General features: G+C 32.8%; 1 protein-coding gene across 3 annotated transcripts in view; it reads left to right on the forward strand.

Moving 5' to 3' along the window:
* The window catches only part of LOC127719671 (coatomer subunit beta'-like), a 35702-nt gene continuing 10197 nt past the window's right edge, over positions 1–25505 (forward strand). For 2 of the 3 annotated variants that reach the window (XM_052225903.1, XM_052225905.1), the window contains exons 1-13: positions 1–94; positions 7828–7965; positions 10634–10720; positions 12259–12385; positions 16770–16918; positions 17226–17372; positions 18510–18609; positions 19172–19314; positions 20848–21047; positions 22404–22603; positions 23701–23807; positions 24218–24367; positions 24952–25082. In XM_052225903.1, coding sequence (XP_052081863.1) covers positions 92–94; positions 7828–7965; positions 10634–10720; positions 12259–12385; positions 16770–16918; positions 17226–17372; positions 18510–18609; positions 19172–19314; positions 20848–21047; positions 22404–22603; positions 23701–23807; positions 24218–24367; positions 24952–25082 — 1682 coding nt within the window. In that variant the 5' untranslated portion in view covers positions 1–91. Of the gene's footprint in view, positions 95–7655; positions 7794–7827; positions 7966–10633; positions 10721–12258; positions 12386–16769; positions 16919–17225; positions 17373–18509; positions 18610–19171; positions 19315–20847; positions 21048–22403; positions 22604–23700; positions 23808–24217; positions 24368–24951; positions 25083–25505 lie in introns of all 3 variants that reach the window. The other variant, XM_052225904.1, reaches the window with a different exon arrangement.

Consider the following 25505-nt stretch of genomic DNA (forward strand, 5'->3'; position numbering starts at 1 on the left):
CGCTTGCGCATTCACTGTGGACACGTCTCTTCATCCAGCTTGAAACTTAACCGGCGAAACTGATTTGTTTACAAACTTATAACCCAAGAGAATGGTAACCAATTATTCTTTTAAAATTATGAAAAGCATAAGCTTCTTGATCTGTAGTAGCTGTCAGGTTTAGGGACAAAATAGAGTAAAAATCAACGTTTGATGTAAAAAGGGGGATGTGGATCATTGTTGACACATTTTCAACATAACTTACTGTAGGATTACCAAAATTATGACACTTAGACAGCGAGGGTAAAGCAAGAGGAAGCTTGATTAATAGTTATTTGAGAAATGAGGTCATAATGTATTGGTCAATAACAATGGAGTGAAGTCCACACAGTCACGGGCTGGATTAACCTTGTCTGTATGGCATGAGCCATGAGCCATGATGAGGGCTTTCTAGACGCGACGGCCATACTTCCACGTCAACCATATGATGTGTCGGCCATACCGCTACATCGCCCATAGGATATAATAACCATCTACATGCATATATCACAATGCTTTATAAATACAATTTATTTCCGAAAAAAACCATGGACAAACCACGTCCTGCATGAAGATGTTGTCCTATGTCTGATAATCTTTTCAAGGTATGGATGATGTGGCAGTATGGGCGTTGCGTCATGCACCAGAATGAGGTAGGCTAAGTAATCTGTTTTCTGAGGACACTTCTTCATTGACAGGAATCTGGCTCCAGGGTTCGACATTAACTTTTATACCAACTTGTCCAGTTGGGCAAGTGCCCTATTACTTTTACTTGTCCGAAAGTGAAATCTACATGCCCAAACTTGTACATGCTATTTTTGTGGTTGTAATGTAGTACATGCAGATAAAATATAGTTATCATGTATATGGGGTGTAAATTGATTATGGAGCAGTGTTTTCCCTAGGCCATTCAAGCATTGCGGTACCGCTACGCATAAATTTCGACCGCCATGCTTTCATCATTGCCGCAATGCATCCCGCTATGTGTGAAAATTATAACTGTGTAAAATATTTATTATCGATATTTTGAAAGTGAAGTGACAAGTAAAAACACTCCACAGGTGTTTTAAACTCATCCGACTGATAATGGGATGCATCACGTCGCGTGTGCTGGGATTTTACAACCTTATTGATTAGATGGTTATACATTTGTACATCGAGACTTCGGTTACATAATAGAAGTTGCCAGTTAGCTGATAAATAAATATTAAGATTAATCTCCAATGCATATCTATCTGTGCTAAATAAAAAGTTAAACCTTTTCCAGTATAAATTTCACCAAAAAAGGGGCCGGTGTTTGATATCGTTATTTTACGGTTCCTTATTTTACTGTGATCTTTAAAAAGTAAATTAAGAAAAAAATGGTATAGTCTCTGGTATTATAAAATAAAACTAACGTAGTTTCACCGAGAATGGACAAAACTTTTTTTAAAATAAAGTTTCGCAGTTTTTTCCATCAGCTATATCAATGTATATTTACATCGATGCATTATTTTTTGATTGGTCACAACAATCAGTTATTTTTAGATTAGTCGCGGTTGATTGATTATATCAAAGAACACACATCACCGCTACCGGGCCGAGAAAAAGAAGTATCTTATGAAATATTTAAAACATTTGATGGAAAAACTTTCAAAACATACATAGTTATTTACGGAAGTATTGTTTTTAATAAACTGGAGTTGTCAATGGGTCACATAGCGGATTCATTTGCCGTTTTTTTACACAAGTGTGGCTAAATTTCTTTCACTTCGGCAAGATAGGATTTTTACAATTATGAAGTGTTATAAATAAATCGGACAGGAATGTATTTAAAAAATAAAAATAGTTAATTGTCAATAAAATGTCAGCTTAGCTTCCAAACAGGTAATTGTCAAATATGTCATCCGTATGTCAGGTATTCTTCATTGACGACTTCTGTAATTAACGCAAATAGACTTTTTTTTATTGTTTCCTGTAAAATCTCTGTGAAGCAATGATCACATTCAAAGTTTTATTTAACAACTTGCTGTTGCTGCTGAAACCATTCTATCAGCAAATTGAGGACACTGTTAGTGAAAGAATGTAAAGACATGACATTTAGGCACTGTTAGTGAAAGAATGTTAAAGACATGACATTTAGGCAGACAATGAACAAAGTTGCCAGTCTTGGAAGTTTGGATCCTTGTCTAAGTATGCAGCAATTGGTCTTGTTTTGCCAGTTTCAACAGCTGATTGTGAAAGGTGTTTTTCATGTTTAAACAGAGTTAAAACACCTTTGAGAAACAGACTATGCCAAAAAGTGCTGAATTGCTTAATGCATATATCAATTGAAGGACCAAAGGAGGAAGATTTTGATTTTGAAAAATGTGTGGGGATCTTTGGAAAGTTGAAACAGAGGAAGATATCAACAAAATAATGTGTACATGACATTAATTTGTAAATAACTATTGCAGACTGGATTATTTTTATTATTGTTTTCTTTAATTCCTCTCATCTGTAATAAATACTCTAAAGTTCCATGACTTACCTATAATAAAACAATTAGATTGGTATATGGCTATAAACATATAAATTATATAGTGTAACTAATTCTGAAAAAGAAACATCACGCGCTGCGTTGCAAATCCACCATGGACCCACCATGCATGAAAAATTTTCTAGGGAAGACACTGATGGAGTATGAAAATATACTATGAGGCATATATGAGCCGAGGAGGGAGGGAAAAGATCGATGAATATACGGGAATGGGATTATTTACATAGAGATACTTATTTCATAATAATTTATCTAAGAAATGCCATTTCAAATAACCCTTCTTGATAAACTGACAACAACTGACAAATTTGTAAAAGTTTAATTTCATTTTCTCTTTCAAGCTTTTACGTTTTTCCATCTTAGGGAAATACACATCCGATGTCAAATTATAAAGTTAGAACAACGAAAATAGACCTCCGCTTTCCATTGGTCGGTGGGAATAACACGTGCGTCGGAAACGCCCGAGTGGTGTCCCGATGGATAACGATAATGGCGAAGCAACGCCGCGGCCGCCTGATTGGCCAATATTTTTAAACGTGATCTATTTTTGGTAAAATGGGGAATTCAGTGCAAACAATTGACGAAATATACACATTGAAGGGGGGTTAAGACCACTTTACTCGACCGTGCGGTGTTATCACTGAGTAATCTATGGACAAAACAACAGACACTATTGATTTTGTGAAATTTTAATCATATAACACTTTTTTTCACTTGCCCGATCGGACAACCAAGATAATGTTTTTACTTGTCCGAATACGGCATTAGCTTGCCCAGGGCAATCGGACAACCGTAAGTGTCGGACCCTGGGCTCTGTTTGTCACAAAAACGTCCACCCCTGTCTCCTCTTGTTCCTGTTTATCCTGGTTCATTTGCCAAGAGTCACCCTATTTATATGGGAGTCGGACAGGTGCTTCTTCAGTATAGATGACTTTCGAATTTGTGTACTTTCCCGTAAATATCCTATATCACAATGCTTATGTTATTACATGTACGTCACAGTAAGACGGGGTATGAATTTAGCGTTGCCCACTCGCCATTGGTGAGTAAATTTCAGTGTGGGCCCACAAAAATTCCATCTGTGTCTTCCACTTGGCGAGTGAATACCAAATTCCAGTGTGGGCCAATAAAAATCCAATTTCTTAGTGTTTCCTGCAGCTTTTGAAAAGGGCAGGGTAATTTTTTTCTAAGAGGGCACTCTTAGCACGATTGGCTACACTTTAAGGGCACTCTTAGCGCGATTGGCTACACTTTAAGGGCACCCTTTGCGCAGAGGACTACACCTTTAGGGCACTCTTTACATAGATATAAAGGCACTGTTGTGGACAAGGGATTTAATCGAATATACTATTGTTTCATATTTATTGGTAAGAAATAAAGATATGTATATTAGGTTGTTAATTTAATTCCTTTTTGTAATAAAATTATCTCTTCTAGACTCAGCTAATAGAATCTTGATCAGGTTGATTGTGAAACTGCCATATTTCAATCAATAACTCCAGTTATACACTTTAATACTGGATCACTGAGACTGATTGTCTAAAGAAGTGTTGGGAAAGTGGACTTTGCATGACCAAGAGCATATGCATTGCATTGCTTTTTAGATGCACAAAAAAGGTGCCAAATACCTTTAGGATCTCAGTACATTTTTATAGCAATCAAAGCTACCTTGGCTCATAACTGTAGAAATAGTTTTAGGTCATTCAAGGATTTGTATAACAAGACTTACTTTACATATGATTGTGCTACAAATGTATTCATCTTTTTTCCATCTAATTAGAACTGTGTTTTTTGGAGTTTTTTTTATTGAAACGTATTATTCAAAACTATATCAGCTATATTCTTAACTTTAATTTTATTTAGATAACAACAGTATAAAAGCTGTCGTAAATTCACACCCAATCCGACGTCTTGACCGACCGAATAGTATAAATAGAAAATATAAACATCGGATTGTTTACGTAATCAGTGGTAATGTTCATCCCATGCATCGTGAAATTGTAACTCAAGTAATCGCCTTGTTCCCCTTAAATTTTCTACATTTAAAATTTAAAGAGGTTGGAATCGATGTTCTCCCTATAAGATTCAATAAAGCACCATATTTGTACTCCGTCGCTTTAAAACTGTTAAAACATAATTACGAAATTCAATAAAATATCGGCCATTAAAATTTTGATTTTGTCCCAAGGGAAATAACTCGAAATGATCTTGTTAAAAGATGAATTTCAGAACCGATATTGAATTACGGCTGGGCGTTCTTAATACGACGGAAAAGGGCATGGCGCCAATTTGTTTTCCTAAAAAGGGCAGGGCGTCAAGAAAACAAGGCAGGGCACCATACCACGCCAAAACCTCCTGTAGGAAACACTATTTCTGTCGCCCACTTTTTCAGTGTAAATAAGAATTAACAATATATTTCTAATTGATCGGAGTCTTCTGACTTTGTTTGCTAAGTTTTTGAGCATGCTTCTTCTTGTTATGGAAATAGTACTTCTGTATCTGAAGCACTTCTGTGACGGGTTAAACCGAACAGCCGAACGACACCAAATGGAAGTTCGGCATGATTTTCAATTTTGATACTGCACCTTTTGTGATTATTCTATTTTTAAGAGATGATGAATAACGTTAAGCAGTGATCGATCTGAAGATGAAAATTTCTCTGTTGGTGTTGTTATTCTCGTACATAATTTATACACCCTTCTCCTGACTTTGCAATTATTATACTTCAATCATAAGATCCGGTCAGTGAAATCAGACAATTTGAATATGACAGGGAATCAAGGGACCCTATGATCAAATGCCATTATGGTAAACAAACAATTTTACATCAGCCGGTCCAAGATAATTTTTACAGGTCATGACCGGAAAATGAAACCGTTTTAGAAGCCATGCTCATAACTATGGGGTCAGGAAATAACCATTGTTCAGTTATATTGTTTGCCTTTAATTACCTCCAAAATTTGGCTGTTTCCCCTAGAGAAAGTTTCCCAATTTGTCAAAAAAATGGCTTAAAATTTTTCCAGAACGTGATTTGCTGTAGTAAATGAATGTGAATATCGTGTTTCCATTTACAATGTTATTATTTTGATATCATTTGAGATCCGGACTAATCAGAATCATCGCGGTGTTGGTAATGCAAATGATTTTCAATGTCTTCTTAATGCAGGTAAGATATTTTCGTTTCTTTCTCCTTCCCGAAAATTTCCCCGATGACTCATATTTCCCCCCCACAAAAAAAGTTGGAGGTAGTTTTGAAAAAAAGCCAACAATATCACTGTTGTTTCCTAAGCTACCAAAAAAAATTAAGTTTTATTTTAGTCCTTGTGAGTGACTGGGGAAGCATTAATTTCTATCCCTGTTCTAGGTGTTAACTATTTGGCAATGGATTATCATGATGATTTTTATATATCTTGTTATCATGAGAAAAAGTTAAGTGCTTTACTTTATTGTATTTTTATACGCCCGTTTACGGGACGTATTATGGTATACCGTTGTCCGTCCGTCCGTCTCTCCGTCCGTCGTCAACATGTCGGACATTAACTCAAAAACGCTTTAACCAATTTGCATAAAACTTTGTTGAATTGTTAATATCTATTGACGTGAGTTCCCTTTCATTTTTTATAAATTTTAGATTTTACGTTTCCGAGTTATGGGGTTTTATTCATTAAAAAAAGGGGGATTTTCCAGTTTTCGGACAATAACTCAAGAATGCTTTCACCAACTTGCAAGAAATTGTGGTGAATTGTTTATATCTATTGACATGAGCTCCTTTTCGATTTTTATATATTTTAGATTTTACGTTTCCGAGTTACAGGGTTTTATTCATAAAAAAAGGGGGATTTTCCAGTTTTCACACAAAAATCTAAAATGCTTTCAGCAGTTTGTATGAAACTTTGGTGAATTGTTTATATTTATTGATGTAAGCTCCGTTTAGAATTTTATAAATTTTACATTTTACATTTCTGAGTTATGGGGTTTTATTCATTAAAAAAGGGGGGATTTTCCAGTTTTCGGACAATAACTCAAAAATGCTGTCAGCAATTCTCATGAAACTTTGGTGAATTGTTTATATCTATTGATGTAAGGTCCCTTTACATTTTCATAAATTTCTAATATGACATTGAGAATTAATTGAACTTTATTTGTTTATAGTCTGACAAAAGATTTAATAAGTATTGCGCAACAGCACAGTGTATTGCACAACAGCAAGAAATCTTTAATTGAATATAAATTCACTTCATATAACCAATTTCAAGTTCTTTGACTACATTTATTCAGAAACCTATAATATGTCAAATATTTAATACAGACCTGTATCAAGCTTGAATATTGTGTCCATTTTTGCCCCAACTATTCAGGGTTGGACCTCTGTGGGCGTATCCAGCTGCGCTCAGCGAAGCAGTTTTTTTTTATGTAAGGCTTATCTATATTTTGTAATGGAAAGAAATGCATGTTTTTTTCAGGAAGTCTTTGAAGCTTTCATTTGAGAATATTTTGATTCAAAAAAGCTTCAATAATGTACAACAAATGTTCTCATCATTGACATCTGAAAGAAAAATATCAACTTGTAGCTTTGTTCTAGCTAAGATTTAAAGGGAGAGGAACATATTAGCTTGGTTTCTTGCTTGAAAAGGAACAAACTTGATCATGTTTATGGATGAAAAATTGTAATAATTAATTCATTTATTTTTGCTGGTTTTATGATATTTTAGGGTTGTAAAAAGCTTTTCTCAATAGTTTAAAAGATTCTTTTGAATTGAAAAGTACATACATGTATTGTCCTTCAGAAAAAAAAATTATAGTGCAGGACTTTAAAGGCAGAGGGGTGCACAGAAATGGTAGCGGGAGCAGTGCCCTTCTATTTTGGGCTAGCTAGGACTTAGTATTCCTCTATTTAGATTTGTAATATAACGGAAACAGTTGGAAGGATATAATTAATTTGTCAAAAATTGTATATATATCCTATAAGCTGTACTTGCTTTTGGAATAAAGTATTATTATTAATAGTTAAAGAAATTTTTGAATATAGTATTTACAGTTTGATACTGTCAATGACTGTTCATTCTTATATACATACTGAAATATGATTATCTAATATCTAATGAATTATGTATTGCAGCCGTTACGTTTGAATATAAAGCGGGTTTTGACAGCCCGATCAGACCGTGTTAAATGCATGGGTCTGCACCCAACTGAACCATGGATGATGGCAAGTTTGTTTGATGGCAAGGTGATCATTTGGAATATTGAATCTCAGGTATATGAATATTGACTTTTATTATTCTTTTCAGCCGCTACGTTTGGATATAAAGCGGAAGCTGTCAGCTAGATCTGATCGTGTCAAATCTGTGGACTTGCACCCTACAGAGCCATGGATGTTAGCCAGTTTATACAATGGAAATGTACACATTTGGAATTTTGAATCACAGGTATCTCAAGGTTTCTCTAGGCTAGCATGTCAGGGATTAGGCTAGCATGCGAGCAAGTGTACCAGACACACACTATGCTCCAATAACACTAGTATAATATGCTGCATGTTTTTCCTATTGTTTTGTCCAGATACCTTTATATGTTCTAACCAATGTACCTGCTTTACATGTTTGAATGAATGCTATTTGACAAAAAAAATATGTATGTATTAATTTCAGACTTGCTATTTTACTGCGCTCAGTCATTTGTCAGTATTCTCTTCAGAAATTTCAAACAGTTTCCTGTTTCACAAATTATTGGCATCAGAATAATCCAAATTTTACAATGAAACCTCAGAAAAAGTTTCTTTTTGGAACTATCAGAATAAAAAATGTAACTTTGAAAACATGTGCTATGGAGAACCTCTTCCATTAAGCTTTTTTCACAAAACAGTCCAAAAGGAGTAGACAACTCTCTCTCTCTCTCTCTAGAGTATTTTTAGATTGTGGATACAATGATTGTGCCAATTGATAATGTTTGTTGAAGGGTAATTGAATATTTTATGAACTTACACTTACATCAGATAAATTGTTTGCAATTCAAAGAAAAAAATATCAAGTTGATACATGTTATACACTACAAATAGCTCTTCTTTTTAAATGCATTTTTGCTGTACTCTTTGATATTAAGCTTGATTGGACTTTTCTAGTATTTAACATTCTATATAATATATATATATCATGTATATTACAAGATAAATAAGAAATTTACAGTATATATTCAAGTAAGATCTTGTCATTATATTTTCACACTATTTTATGTTTATCATTGTTAATGTCAGCTCAGCCCCTTGTTTAGGTATTTCAGAAATATTGAGTTTTCAAACATTTGCTGCATTGCACTGTCTCTTTGCATTATCATGGTTATGGAATATTTTTATTTAAGTGGACATGGATATGGGATTTAAAACTTTAAATTATTTAAGGGTTAATCTGGTTTATATAAGTGTTATGAGGATATGGGATATCAAATATATACCCCTCACTGCTTCTGTTATCAAGAAAATCTCACTAAATTTGCAGTTACCATTAATAGCACACAAACAAATTACACAAATGCAAGATGATTGAATATATAGAAATCACTTCACTGGATAATTTCTTTGTGACTCATTATCAAATTAATGAATTCTATATCATGTATATTGGCAGATTTTTATACGACTGCAAAAAAATTTTGTGGTCGTATTTTGGTATCACGTTGTCGTTGTCGTTGTCCGAAGACACTTGGTTTCCGGACAATAACTTTAGTATTAGTAAATAGAAATCTATGAAATTTAAAAGGAAGGTTGGGATTGATTTTGGGGGTTATGGTCCTAACAGTTTAGGAATTAGGGGCCAAAAAAATAAGCATTTTTCTAGTTTTCAGACAATAACTTGTGGAATGGTGTATGAATCTCTCTGAAATTGTACAACAAGTTTCCATACCACAAAGGGATGGTTAGGATTGGCTTTGGGGGGTAATGGCTCAAACCGTTTAGGAATTAGGGGCAAAAAATTGGGGGAAAACAAGGGTTTCCTTGTTAATGGACAATCACTTTTAAGTACAATGTTAAATTTGGATTACCTCCCTTACACTGCTTTAAAATTATGTATAAAGAAATTTTGTATTGTCTTGAGGTGATTAGCTGTCAATTTATTTTTTAGAAGTTACTTATAAAAATGCTGATTAAAGATATATTATTTTTAGACATGATTATGTATGTCATTTTCAATTTTAAGACTTTTATGATGTATTTAAATGGGTAATTATGGTTGCAAACTCCATTGGAAATTTGCATTGAGATAATGACCATATCTTGAGGGAAAGATTTTTTTTTTGGAAAAAGGGGAGGGGGGGGTACAATTTTTTTTTATCATTACAGATGTCAGAAATTAAAAAGAAAATTTCTTCAAATATTTCTTTTTTTTTGCAAAAGGGGTGGGGTGAGAAAATTTTTTTTTGTGGGGGTCAATTTGCAACAGCATAGTGTATTGTACAAACGCAAAAAAAAAAGGGGTGAAATTTATTTTTTTTGGGGGGGGAGGAATTCGCAACAGAATAATGAATTGCACAAAAGCAAAAAATTGAATATAAATTCAAATCATATAACCAATTCTAAGTTCTTTGACTACAGTTATTCTGTGTCAGAAACCTATTATGTGTCCAACATTTAATTTCAATCCAAATTCAGACCTGTATCAAGCACGAATATTGTGTCCAGTTTTGCCCCAACTGTTCAGGGTTGGACCTCTGCGGTCGTATCCAGCTGTGCTCGGCGAAGCAATTTATTTTTAATTGGAAATACTTACAAAATATTACAGATTAATTATTGTAGATTAACTTTGTATTTACAACAACAATTTTATAACAAAACCATTTAAATGTATATGATAGAACTCAAAATTATCAATTTAATTTTCAGAATCAATAAATAGCAAATAATGATAAAATTTATTAATATATATTTGTTACATGATTTAATTTTAAAACTTTAAATATTTATTTATTAAAAAATATAAACCATTTATTACATATATATTACAATTTATAACTTGAAGTTTGTGATCGTCTCATTCATGATTCAAGTTTATACATGAGACCTTTGAGTTGGTCAATATCTGTGAATGAAATACCATCTCATTTCAGACTTTAATCAAGTCCTTCGAAGTATGTGATCTGCCAGTGAGAGCTGCTGCATTTGTTCCTAGGAAGAACTGGATTATAACTGGATCTGTAAGTAATTTATTGTTTTGTGTAGAGACAGTAAAGGGAAATAGGTTAATGTCTACTATAGTCAGTCAGGGGACTTATTGAAATAAGTGATTTTTAAATCACTTATTTAAGTAGCAAATTAGAAGTTTTGTCACAAATTGTGATTTTGTAGTTTTACCAAAATTTTAAACACATAGCTTTAGATAATATCTTTTCATTAGTAAAATTGAAAAAAATGAACTTTTTGCCTCTTTTAAGCATCAAGGTTTATGCCTTTGATGCAATCATTTAGCTGCAAATTCTATTTTACTTGAAAAAATGCTATAAAAATGGCTTTACATAATGAACTGATACTTTCTCAACAGATTTTTCCCAGCAGTGGGAGTATTTTTCCTGTAAAATTCAAGGTTTCATCTTAAAGATAATGTAATAAAATTCTACTGTTCGCGATCAAAATTTCACTGTTTGGGGGTGTTGAAATTAGTGGGGGTTATTAAAATAATGATACTTAAAGAAGTGATTTTTTGGAAGGAAATTGAGGTATGATACTTGAACAAGTGATTTTTATGTCATTATCCTAGATTTAGTACAAGGTCATCACCCGACATGACCTGGTCATCCTATCAATACAGATGTTGGTTCTGATAATTTTAGCAACATAATTAGTTCCTGGATCATTAGTATTCTATATTTAAAGCTACGATAAAATTAAATCACTTAGTCTAGTGATTAATTTGTACTACTTAAATAGGTGATTATTAAAGAAAGACAACTCTTACTTCCAACCTTTATGTACATAATGTTACTTGAATCAGTGATTTAGAAAATCACTCATTTAAGTAAGTCCCCTGAGTGTATAGTAAAAGTTAATTTAAATAGGAACATAGAAAATGTTCTAAATCTTTTGTGGATTGATATTTGGAATTCATTTGACTAGTAAATCCTCATTTTATGATTAAATGGCATGGCGATGCAAACATAACTTCAGTGATGGCACGTAGTTCTCATTTAAACCTTGTGGAAAATCACATTTATAACTTCTTTTCTGAATCTACATGACCAATTCTAATTAAATTTAGTATAAATGATGATTGGAAAGCCCTCTACGTGTTTTCTTCATCTAGTGCTGAATGGCTGAAAAACATAGCTATTTTGATTGTCCAATTTCTAAAATCTTCTCCTCTGAAACTACAAGGTGGAATGATTTGAATCTTTAAAGGTTTGATGTAAACAAAACCATCAGTAACACTTGATTAACTAAATTTGTTATAAATTATCTTCTCTTCAAGGGTAAATTTGTCAAACCTGAGCAATATAGGCTAGTTTATCAGATGGATTGAAATATTAGGATTATAATTTAATGTTACATGTAAATTGCTTTTAAAAAATTCACATTTTGCTTGGACAATTTCATGAACAATAAAACAGAATGTGCTATTAATAACTTGATTATTGAAATTGTTTATTTTCTCTCATTGTAGGATGATATGCATGTACGATGTTATAACTACAATACACTAGAGAGGGTCCATCTATTTGTTTATTTTCTCTCATTGTAGGATGATATGCATGTACGATGTTATAATTACAATACACTAGAGAGGGTTCATCAATTTGAAGCCCATTCAGACTACATTAGAGCTATCACAGTCCATCCTACACAGCCTTTTATCTTAACCAGTAGTGGTAAGTTCATTCAGACTATATTAGAGCTATCACAGTCCATCCTACACAGCCTTTCATCTTAACCAGTAGTGGTAAGTTCATTCAGACTATATTAGAGCTATAACAGTCCATCCTACACAGCCTTTTATCTTAACCAGTAGTGGTAAGTTCATTCAGACTACATTAGAGCTATCACAGTCCATCCTACACAGCCTTTTATCTTAACCAGTAGTGGTAAGTTCATTCAGACTACATTAGAGCTATCACAGTCCATCCTACACAGCCTTTTATCTTAACCAGAAGTGGTTAGTTCATTCAGACTACATTAGAGCTATAACAGTCCATCCTCAGTGTTCTCCCCAGATATTTTGGATAGCATCACATTTGGCGTAAAAAAAAATAAACTGTATTTTTTTCAATGTCATTTGTCGCGTCGCGGTGATGCTCTATTTCCTTTATGGTATATATGTTTATATTGTTCAATTCATAACTGAGAATACAATTAAAATATAACCATGATAACAGTTGTTTCAGTTTATGTTTTCTATATTCATTTATAGTTACTGTACAGAATTATTGTTTTCCTCTTGGGCCATATAACAATATATGTGTGGTTCTAGGCTTCTAGCAGAGACATATAATACAATATATGTCTCTGGTTCTAGTTACCCTACCTACCCAACTAAATGAATGAGTGAATGGTTTATTATAGTGCAACCTTTATATATATATACAATACTAAATATCAAGTAAAAAAAGAGAAAGTATCATATAGCAATAAAATTTCAATTAAAAAAAAATTTTCATGTCTAAAAATTCATTGTTTCATGGTACTCAATGAATTAGTCCCAGTTGTTTCTTTATATCAAGGTGATAGATATTTTTAACAAAGTTATCTAACAAATAGTCTGTTACTGCATAGTTTTCTCATTTTGGTATATTTTTTCTGTCTGCTGTGCCATTTGTGCATCTGTAGTTATTATCGTAAAAATGCGGATTTGTGTCATATCCGGTCCGGTTCCGATCGGTAGTTTACACAAAAGAAGTCAATGGGGGCCGAAGAAAAATTAACGAAAATAAACAATGTTTGACAAGAGATTGGGAACGAATGTGACGCTTTTGATGTATTAAATGGATGAAACATAAACTTAAGCCAACTTATTTAGCCCAAAACCGATATGTTCGCTCTCGATTAACAAGTAGTACCGGCGGAAGAGAAAGAAAGTAATTTTATGAAAGTTGTAAAAATAAACGACCAAACCTCATTTTTAAAGAGAAAAATCGTTTGTATCTTTGAATTTCCGTAATGCAAAAGGTAGATTTCGAATTGTATGATTACATTTTTTCCATGTCTTAATTTGCGATTGCAGACAGACCACGTGGTATTAATCATGTCACAAGTGTCAGCTTGGGGTATTCGTATCCAAACAGTTATCACCCAAAGGGCAATTAACACCTATTTAATCACTCTTAAATGCCTCTATTGTCCGATTTGAAGGGATTACACTTAAAGGTGATATAATTTTTATGATCATAGGCGGTAATTAGATGAAAGTTCAAAATTTAGGACATGGATTTATGATATAGAAACAAGAAAAATAGCATCCTCAAAATAATTATAGCGTCGCGGAAATTATTATAGCATCACAGGAAAAAATATAGCGTCGCGGTACCGCGACGCTAAAACGGCCTGGGGAGAACACTGATCCTACACAGCCTTTTATCTTAACCAGTAGTGGTATTTAGTTCATTCAGACTACATTAGAGCTATCACAGTCCATCCTACACAGCCTTTTATCTTAACCAGTAGTGGTAAGTTCATTCAGACTACATTAGAGCTATCACAGTCCATCCTACACAGCCTTTTATCTTAACCAGAAGTGGTTAGTTCATTCAGACTACATTAGAGCTATAACAGTCCATCCTACACAGCCTTTTATCTAACCAGTAGTGGTAAGTTCATGTAGGGAACTATAAAGTAAGTAAGGTCCATCACTATGATGCGGGTTATTTTTGCGGGCAGGGCTCGACATTACTGTTTGTCCGATTGTCCGGGACAAGTGGACACAGGCGTCGGGCAAGTAGATTCACCATACTACTTGTCCGATGGGACAAGTGAAAAAATCGAGGTCAGATGTAAAATAGATCAAATTCAAGACTTATACATTCCCAAAAATATGAATGATTGTTTTATTGATCATACTACATGAAATAAATATTCATTGATTGAACCAAAGACATATAATACTTGTATAATATGTCTCTGATTGAACGTATTTGAACATGCTGGCAGCCATTGACGAGGGGAATATAAGTAAGGGGGAAAGAAACCAATGTTAATGCTTCTTCTTACATTGTAGTGTAAGCCTCCTTGAATTAGGAGCACCTCCATATGGATCTTTACCACAACTTTAAAATTTTAAATTAAAGTACGTTTCATTTGATTTTGCTTTTATGCATAACAATACATTAAAAGAGGTTTTATTTAATAAGATCTATATATAAAAATAATAAGTTAAGATGTAAAAATTAAATAAAATCTAAGAAGGCAGATTTTTTAGTGAAATGTTTTATGTACTTCATGATCATATATCAATGTATATACAAATCAAAACAAATTGTAAAAGCTTGTTTTGACACCATCATTCAGTAAATTATAAAGGTTTAATCATATACAAGGTGGCCAGGTGTATTTACATCCTTGGTGTAACCCATACCACCACTACAGAATGAATAGGTCCATCGGAGAACCTAGTGGTTTGGGAAGAAATGATGATTTAACGATCGACACATGATAGTGACATTCAGTCAGAGAACTCAGTCTTGCAAATAATATTTCAGTCTGAAATAATAGAATGAATTTTGATGTGGTATTCATATAATATAACAAAATGTTCCCTTTATTAGGTACAATCAAAGCGCAAGTGTTATTATTGCATATCATCAATATGTAAGATTTCCAATTATGAATTCGGACAAGTGAGTTAAGAGTTCGGACAAGTTGATTTTCTTGCAACTTGTCCGAAGGGACAAGTTAGAAAAAATGATAATGTAGAGGCCTGGCGGGGTGTTAATTTTTGCTTATTTTGGCGGATAAATGAAAATCGCGAATTTAAATTCCACGAAAATTTAGGGATACCTTCGGTACTTTCTAATAGTTAAAGCGTTTTGCAAACGATCTTATTTTGTCCGGTCAGCAGATCAATAACGGTATAGGTTAGTTTTAACAACATAAATGCGAAAGGGCATTGTACATACATGTATTTTAGAAAATGGTTATCAGGAGTGTATGCACTTATTAATTAGTGTCAAATAAAGTAAGTGTAAGGTACTCTTGCAGATAATTATCCTTATTAATTAGTGTCAAATTATATAGATGATATATGAGTTGTAAGTCACTCTTGATAATTTTACAATCTAATTAGTAGGTACATCAAAGGTCCGTTCAATTTCGTACCTAATCAACCGTACAATTTGTATACCTGTGACAAATATCTAAGTAACCGGTTTTCTATTGATTAGCTGTATCTGAATATCATCAATAAATAAGAAGTCATTCAGGTAAAAAAAATCATTTAACCATTTAACAATAGACACTTGTATGTCAATTTTTACATCTTTTTTTAACTGCAAAAATTTCAGTACCCGCCAAAATATTTAGTTGGGATTTAAGAATCCACCAAAATAAAAACCGCCAAAATTTTTCGTATACTTTGTTGCCCCTAAATCGCGACATTTTACATCCGCGAAAATAACCCGCTATACAGTATATGATAAACTAGACCCATTTCTGACTTTATAAGACCTTTAGCAGTTCATCCTATACAACCCTTTTATCTAACCAGTAGTGGTAAGTTCATGTAGGGAACTATAAAGTAAGTGGGGTCCATCACTATGTATATAAGCTAAACAAGGCCCTTTATTTTGCAGCCCATTCAGACTTCATAGATCTTTATCAGTACTACACTAGGGTTAATATAATAGACTTGCTAGAGAAAGTCTATCCATTTGAAGCCCTTTCATTTCATTACATTAGGCCTAGCAGTCCATCCTACATAACCCGTTAAAACTCAATGGCAGCGGTAGTTACTAAGGGATAAGACATTAAGACTAGAGAGTCAATCTGTAAACAACAGAGGACAATATAGTTGAATGTATTAGTTTGATAGCAGTCCATCCTACACAACTCATTATCTAGATCAACAGTTGGAAGTATTTATGGGGACTTCAGACTAAAGGAGATCAGTTGCTAGATGTCTTGCTGTATCAGTTTGAGGCATGTTAAAATTACCAATATCTGAAATATTTAATGAGCTGTTATAAATGACATTGAGAACAGGAACAATTACACAGGGTTTTTTTTATGGACCAACTCATTGTATATGGGGTTACTTTGTTATTTCAGATGATATGTTGATCAAGTTGTGGGACTGGGAGAAAAAATGGACATGCACACAGGTTTTTGAAGGACATACTCATTATGTGATGCAGATTGTAGTAAACCCAAAAGACAACAATACATTTGCCAGTGCCTCTCTAGACCGAACAGTCAAGGTAATTAATCCTTCAAACAACACCATATTTGCTAGTGATTCAATAGGCTACAATTAAAAAATAATGGCATTAAAAAAACTGAATTAATTATTATTAGGTGTTTCTTGACATGATAAGTTCCAGTTTTCATGTGAGTTTTACTGTTTGTTGATTTGTGTAATTTTTTGATATAAGTAAATATTGTGCAATTGTTTGGCAGTAAAATTCATTGTGAGCATTCCTATTTTTTTTTACAAATTATTGTTATTTGCTTGGAAATGCATAATGAATGAAATATTTGTGTTTACAATAACCTTATCAATTATAGGTATGGCAACTAGGATCTCCAACACCAAACTTTACCCTAGAAGGCCACGAGAAAGGAGTTAACTGTGTTGATTATTATTCAGGGGGAGATAAACCTTACTTAATATCAGGAGCTGATGACAGATTGATCAAAATATGGGATTATCAGGTAAATTAACAAGATGATAAAGAGATGTACAAAATGGAATTATATTTGAACAGGGCAAGTCTTCAACTTCTTCTTTTCAATGACTAGCTGCCAATAATCTGTTTGCCCTTTAAAGATTCAGTAGGGTATAGAAATAGAACTAGATTAATAAACCAGGATGATGTGTTACATAGAAATTTTTACTTATCCTCCAGGAATCCATATGCCTCAGGCCAGGTGTAGAGTTGTTGTTTTATTTCTTATATCATGAATAAAAGTTGAGGTGGAGAAGAGTAAATTTAAGATAGCTAACATTTACCAAATCATACATTAAGAGGTTAATGTATAATCACAGTGAGGGCAGGTGCCCTAAACATTATATGACTCATTTGTATGTTACTGTGTGGTCCCAATTAATGGATATATGCCTTTTTCATGAAGCAATTCAACTAGAGGTCATTTCATGATCACAACTTATTGCCAAGTGTCTTACTATAAGCCAACTTGAACACAGTTAGAGGTTGTAGTTGTAATCTATATTGATAGGCAAGTACACTAACCAGTAGGCAACACCTAAAAAGTAACTGTATGGTTTCCATTAATGTAAAAGTGTTTTAACCATTAGGCCACAAATCTAGAGATCACTGTATGATCCCAGTTGAAAGGCAAGCATTCTAACCTCTAGGGAAACTTTAAATTCTTAAAAGTCTTTACAATGTGTAGATAAAGTCTATACAATGTGTAGATAAAGTCTATACAATGTGTAGATAAATTCCATACAATGTGTAGATAAAGTCTAAACAATGTGTAGATAAATTCTATACAATGTGTAGATAAATTCTATACAATGTGTAGATAAATTCCATACAATGTGTAGATAAATTCCATACAATGTGTAGATAAATTCCATACAATGTGTAGGTAAATTCTATACAATGTGTAGATAAATTCAACAGAAACAAACAGGTATTAAACAACATCAAATTATTAGACCAAAATCAACATGTAGAGATAAATTTATTCATGGAGAGACAAGCACAAAATAAAATATACCTGTTTATAGTAATCCAATATCCAGAAGATTTGGCCCCTCTCCTAATCAATTTATTGCAGTTTTTCAAACACGTTTAAAGGGTTAAGTAATAATTTCTTTTACAGAATAAAACATGTGTACAGACTTTAGAAGGGCATGCTCAGAATATCTCAGCAGTCAGATTCCATCCAGAACTACCCATAATTCTCACAGGAAGTGAAGATGGTTTGTACAATAAATATTATAGAAAATTGATAAAAAAAACAAAAAAATTTAGCATTTTATCATAATGAAAGACAATTTTATTTTTCGTTGTTTTATGTTTCAAACAGTTTTAATAACCATTCTACACAGATATCATTCTATTTAGATTAATAATTTTTAAGTTTTTGAGATAATTACTGATTTAAAGAGAACTAGTATCTATTATGGAAGGGGAGATAACTTAAATAATTTGAAATATTTGAAGAGATTATTTTGGTTAACAATGTTTACAGAACTCACATACCTTTCATATACTTGAATAGCGAAAGAGAAAAAATGCATGGTTAGATGATCATGAACTTATTCAATATTTAAGGTCACCTAATTTAAGTCAGAATTTTTGAACAATTCATGTAATTTTGAAGGAATGCCATTAGTATAATACAAAGAATTCTAACTGTTTCATTTTTGGAAATATGAAAAAGTCAGTTGTAAGGTAAACATCTACAACCCAACATCAAAAACTAACAAAATCAACATCAAGATACAGTCTCACACTTAGTTGAACTATAACTTTTTTCAGGTACTGTGAGGGTATGGCATGCCAATACATACCGACTGGAGAGTACATTAAACTATGGCTTAGAGAGAGTATGGACTATAGCCTGTCAGAGGGGCTCCAATAATGTAGCTTTAGGTTATGATGAAGGAAGTATAATGATTAAGGTTAGCACACATATGATACATTTATATATATTATAAAATGATTAGATCATCTCGGAATGAGAGTGCTATGTAATTAAAGTCAATTTTATTTTTTGCTGTAAATTCAGAAATTTTTAGTGCATTTATTTTTGTGATTCCTGAAGGAAAGACAAAAATGCAAGATTAACTATTGTTATTTCAGGAATGCTGCATATAAATAATGCTATCATTGCCAAACTAATCTTGTCACAATTTTCCTCTATATTGAAAACGTCATAAAAAATTCTGAATTTACATGGTAAAAAAATCACTAATAATTTGGTTTCAATTTAATAGTTTGAAAACATGGTATATGTATGTTACTTATTTATCTAGATATCATAACAAAATTAAATAAGTTTACTGAAGGGAACATACTGCAGTACCTTAGTTTCTGTTAATTTTAATTTATAAAGCAAAACAAGATGCTTGTTTATCTATTGTTTATTAAAGTCGAACCTCCTCGTGTCGAACTTGGATGAGTCAAAGTAATTTCCTTGGTCCCGGTAAAATACCCGTTTGATCAATGCATAATTACCTTTGATGAGTCGAACTCGGTTGATTCAAATACACGGTTAAGTTGAGTAAATTTTATAGTCCCGTCGAATTATAATTAATGTAAATTGACCCCGATGTCTTGGAAGTTCGAAAGTAAGAATTTTCAAAAGATGCAGACCTAATGATAAAAATTAAAATCGGATGTATTTCTTATGTAACCTAATCATTTTCAAAAGAGATTAAAGCTGAGTAAACATACTTGTTTGTATAACAGTTAAAATGACATGTTTATGGTGACAGGTAATTAACACCTTGTGTGATCGTCCAAGCGAAACGTTAGTGTGTTGAACATATTTCACCCGATATAAAAACGAAACAATTTTAAATGACCCAAGCCAAGATTAAATGAATCATTAGAGTTGAAATTCATTAATTACAATAAATAAAGTTAAGACGATTATGATAAAATTATAATAATTTGATGTAAAGCAGACAACCTCATCAGAGACAGTACTTATTTCGTTCCGAGAGTGATTTCATAATTTATAGTGACTGACCTTTGTAAATATTTGTGTATACTATTGATTTTATTTGTGTATGATTTGTATCTGTACTCGAATGTTTAATCATTATGAAGTACCAAGCAATATGGAGATTCAATGCGCAATCATAAAGTGTCATATCGAAAAAAGGCAAATTGTTCAAGGTATCTAGTTTACACAAATCTCATACCGTTATTCATGCATTCCAAATTTATTACGACACACTCAACCTCGGATGAGTCGAACCTCATATACTTTGGTCTGGGCGCTTAACCTTCAACATAACGAGGTTCGACTGTATTTGTTGTCCAAATTGCAGAGTAGAATTTTTTCATGTCAAAACTTGCAAATCAAATTTGTAGATCTGTGTTTAAGACTTTTCTCTGAACTGGTAAATTTGCATCTAACAGTTAAACAACTTTCATGATATTTTTCACCATAGAGAAAAAAATCTGAATATTCTTTATTTACATAGTTGGGAAGAGAAGAACCAGCCATGTCTATGGATAGTAGTGGTAAAATCATCTGGGCTAAACATTCTGAGATCCAACAGGCCAATATCAAAGCCATAGCAGACCAAGAGATCAAAGATGGAGAAAGGCTACCACTGGCTGTTAAAGATATGGGAAGTTGTGAGATCTATCCACAAACCATAGCTCACAATCCCAATGGAAGGTAACTATAACAATAATCCCAACCAGAAGTTACTGCACATGAATATGTGTACAGACCAGGGCTTCCAAAACGGTCATATTTTCCGGACTTGTCCGATAAATTATATAAATGACTTGTTGTGTCGAAGCTGAAACGAACATTTTAATAACATATTTCAGAAAAAAAAATAAAGTTCATGCGATCTTCTCAGTTTTGACCTCTTAAACAGACACACATTTCCGGTCATAAAAGTGACATGATGAATAATTACTATCAAAACACACCCTACTTAAATACCCTCATTACAATCAAGGCTAATTAGTTCCCTGACAGCTTAATTTACCTGTTCAGGCGACAGGTAAACTATTTAGTACCGGACATTGATCGGTCTAATAAAAGTTATTTTCTTAAATTTCAGCGGTTTGCATCTAAATAATTTAGTCAACAAGATTCACATTACCAGAAAACGTATATAAATATTATTTGATGAAAATTTAAAAAGGTAGTTGTAAAGGTTTTAAGTGAAAAATTGTCAGAACCACGTTGTTTAAACTAGTACACTCGTGCGCATGCGCAGGTGTGAGATTTATTTATGCATCCGATTTTTCAAAAATGCTAAAAATATCATTGATACATTTATCTAAAGTTCATTTTGAGTTTTTCCTATAGAAATAAAGTGGAAAGAGATACTTGAATAACTCAATCGTGCTTTGAAACGTACACAGATTTTACAGATCCGTCTCTGGTCCGTGTTTTACCATTGTCAAGTCAACATCCGGTATGAGGAAAATGTACTTTTCAAAAACGAATGAAGTTATGACAGCGTTATTTTGCACAAATAAAGAGTCTTAGGCAGATATTAGTAAGCTGATGTTGCACACTTCGAATGGTGCACTGTCAACTTAACAGTTTATGTCAGAACATCGAAATTTATATTAAAAAATTAAGTCAAATACCGTTTTTGTGTCAATCATAATTCATATGATGCCGAACTGATTACTATGGTTTTCTTTTGTTACTAAGTCTTAAGGGATAAAAATCGGGATGAGACAAAAAAAAATGTCTGGCTGGCTCAAATATTTTTTGGAAGCCGTGGTACAGACTATAGTTCACAATTGCTAACAGGTAATCATGTTTGTCCACAACTCAAATGACAAAAAACACTATTGGGTAAACATCTAATGAGACCAACTCAACAACACAAATGCTAAGTAACCACTTGTGAAAAAATGTAACAATTCAAATGACAAAACCAAGGCACTGTTTAATGATGAAAGACAGCAACCAACTGCAACCACTGAAAATTGTCTATTTGTGTACAAAAAACTATATCTGACATTGTCTATTAGTACTTTCAGCACTTTGATCTTGTTTCAGGTTTGTGGTTGTTTGTGGAGATGGAGAATATATCATTTATACAGCTATGGCTCTAAGAAACAAAAGTTTTGGTTCAGCTCAGGAGTTTATATGGAGTAATGACTCATCAGTGTATGCCATTAGAGAAAGTTCTAGCATGCTCAAAATTTACAAAAATTTCAAAGAGCAAAAGGCTTTCAAACCTGACTTTGGAGCTGAAGGTAATTTAGTCTTTAGAATAATTCTATTCTCTCTAACGAATGATATAATATATCTAAATACATTAAGATCAGCTATTTAAACTGTCAATGACATGGATCTTCATGTGAGTTTTGCTTCAGCTTCAGTTATTTGGGTTTTTTCTAGGATTTTAAAAGTTGTTATCATTGTTCTTCACAGAAGTTATCAAGTCATTAGGGAGTCCACTTGTCAGTTAGTTTGTTCATAATAGGATAGTTAACTCTTCATATGTATGTTTAAAGACCAGTCAAAATGAAATGATTTCTATTTGGTGTAAAGGTTGCATTCCTGCAATCAAACCCATATGTGACTAGCTTGACAGTTATCAATTTTTTCTGATTTTATCACTACTTTTGATATAAACAAAACATAGTGAATTGAGCACAACATTCTTATACATTCAACCTATGAAAATTTCAAGAAATTTATCATTGAAATATATACTTAGATACTCAGGTTACAAAATGATGTGTATGTCTATAAACATGCTTGTCAAGAAAATTACATGAATTGTGCATGGTGCATGAAGCTAGTATCTGTTTTAAAAATATCAATGATGTCATTGCTACAGTAATATTTTTAAATTGGAGTTATCTTCCTTTATATATTCAATTCATAGCGATGCCTTTTGATGCTCTAATAATACATTGAAATGTTTAGTTGTTAGTTTCCACTGCAAAATGAATGGAATCTTTACCTTTCGATGCTCACAAGCACTGTGATTTCTCATTATTAAATAATTATTTTAGTATTTACTGTGGATTCATTATTATTCGTCGGATACCAATTTTCGTGGATTTCGTGGGTACAGGTGAACCACGAAATTAAATGTTCAACGAATGACAAATTTTCTATAGGCTTCTATGCAGACTTCGGCTAAACCACGAAATTAAACATCCACGAATATGTAAATTTTCCTTAATCCACGAAAATTGGTACCCACGAAAATAAATGAATCCACAGTAACAAGAAATTTTGAGGTCAATTTTGCTTATAAGCCTGCTCATTTAGAGTGAAAGCCACATGAAATATGTATCTGGATTTTTAGATATTTATAAAATGTATTTTCATGTTTTAGGTCTTTATGGAGGAAATATGTTAGGAGTAAGATCTGTGAGTGGACTGGCATTTTATGACTGGGAAACAACAGAACTAGTTAGAAGGATTGAAATCACGCCTAAAAATGTAAGTTTACTTTGGAGTAAGATCTGAACAGACCACACTTAGAGGACCATCAGCTCAGTAGTCAGTGCTTCAAAAGATGACATGATTTGAATGATACATTTTGTCTGTGAATTAACACTACTGAAACTACTAATGATAAATAAACTGATCATATATGCCAGGATTAAACTTTTGTACACCAGAAATGAGTATTGTCTTCAAAAGACTCGTTAGTGACACTTGTTTTATTTAGGCCCCGTTGTTTTATATGGTCTAAAACATTTTATATTTTTGACTTTGCAAATATTCAGTCTCCAACTCACCTGATGAAGGTAATCCAGAAACAATGAGACATGAACACGGAAAAAGTAACATACTTTTTTATATACATCTTTTATTATTCTGTAAATTTTGCATGTGTTTGATTACAGATATTTTGGAGTGAGAATGGTGAACTGGTATGTATAACCACAGAAGAGTCCTTCTTTATATTAAAATATAACCAGGAAGCAGTAGACAATGCCAGATCTTCTGGAGGTAAAGAGGACATCACAGAGGATGGTATTGAAGATGCTTTTGAGGTACATATATTTATATAGCCTTAGATATTGAATGTCTACAATAACTGTTAGTTCTTAAGTGTTTTTCCTGCATGTTTGGAAGTTTTCAAAACACATGATACCAACAAATGAACAAAGGAAGATATCAAAAGATGGTAGCATCTAAAGATGCATTTACTTAATTTTTACAATGCCTACCCACCTTAACTGTTGAAAATGTTTATAATTTTCCCCCCAAAGTATAAATAAGTTACATCCCCTGAACACATTGAAGAGCAGCAAAATAGCCTTGAAAGGACTTCTGATTTCAAATACAATCAAATTATTTATTTAAAGCTAATCCATCCATGGTGAGTAAGAAAACAAATTGAACAGTACGCAAGATAATTACAATCTGTAAAATGGAGGGTGGGAAATTTGCACTCTCACTTGAAGAAAAATGATTAAGGGACGAAATTATTCCAACAGGCCAACTCTTATAAAGTAGCAGTAATCATTCTTGAATAAGCAGAGAGATTGGGACTCTCTTAACCTGCTGTATCAGATTTAACATCTCCATCCCAACTGTACTATAACTGATAGAACTATTATTTTATGTATTGTAGGTGATAGGTGAAATAGAAGAAACAGTCAAAACTGGAATCTGGGTTGGAGATTGTTTTATATATACTAACAGTGTTAATAGACTGAATTACTATGTTGGTGGAGAAATTGTCACTGTAGCACATTTAGACAGGTGAGATTTACTGTAAAGTAATTAGACAATTAGCCTTGATGATTACGGAGAAATTGTAACTTGAGTATATTTAGACATGACAGGATTGAGTTAATGCCACTTTTTAGAAATTCCAATTACACAATTTCAGTATATATTAACAGAGGAGATCTGTCATCACTGTTCTTTATCTTGACAGTTTTCTTCAACAAATTATAAGTTGAAGTGTTCACACCTTACAAAAAAACAATTAAGACCTTAGACCCTTTATCCTGTAATATTTATTAAAGTCAATCTGATTTAAGACTTAACAAACTTGTGCATTTAGCTGTCCAAACTTGTGGTAGCAAGGATACTTTATAAAAAAAAGTGTTGTGCATGGTGAAATCAGTATTGTAAGGTTCGAGTTTCAGTAAAATAATTTAAACAGGTTATAACATGAAT

The sequence above is a fragment of the Mytilus californianus genome, unplaced genomic scaffold, assembly GCF_021869535.1.
Source record: "Mytilus californianus isolate M0D057914Y unplaced genomic scaffold, xbMytCali1.0.p SCAF_11, whole genome shotgun sequence".
Lineage (NCBI taxonomy): Eukaryota > Metazoa > Mollusca > Bivalvia > Mytilida > Mytilidae > Mytilus > Mytilus californianus.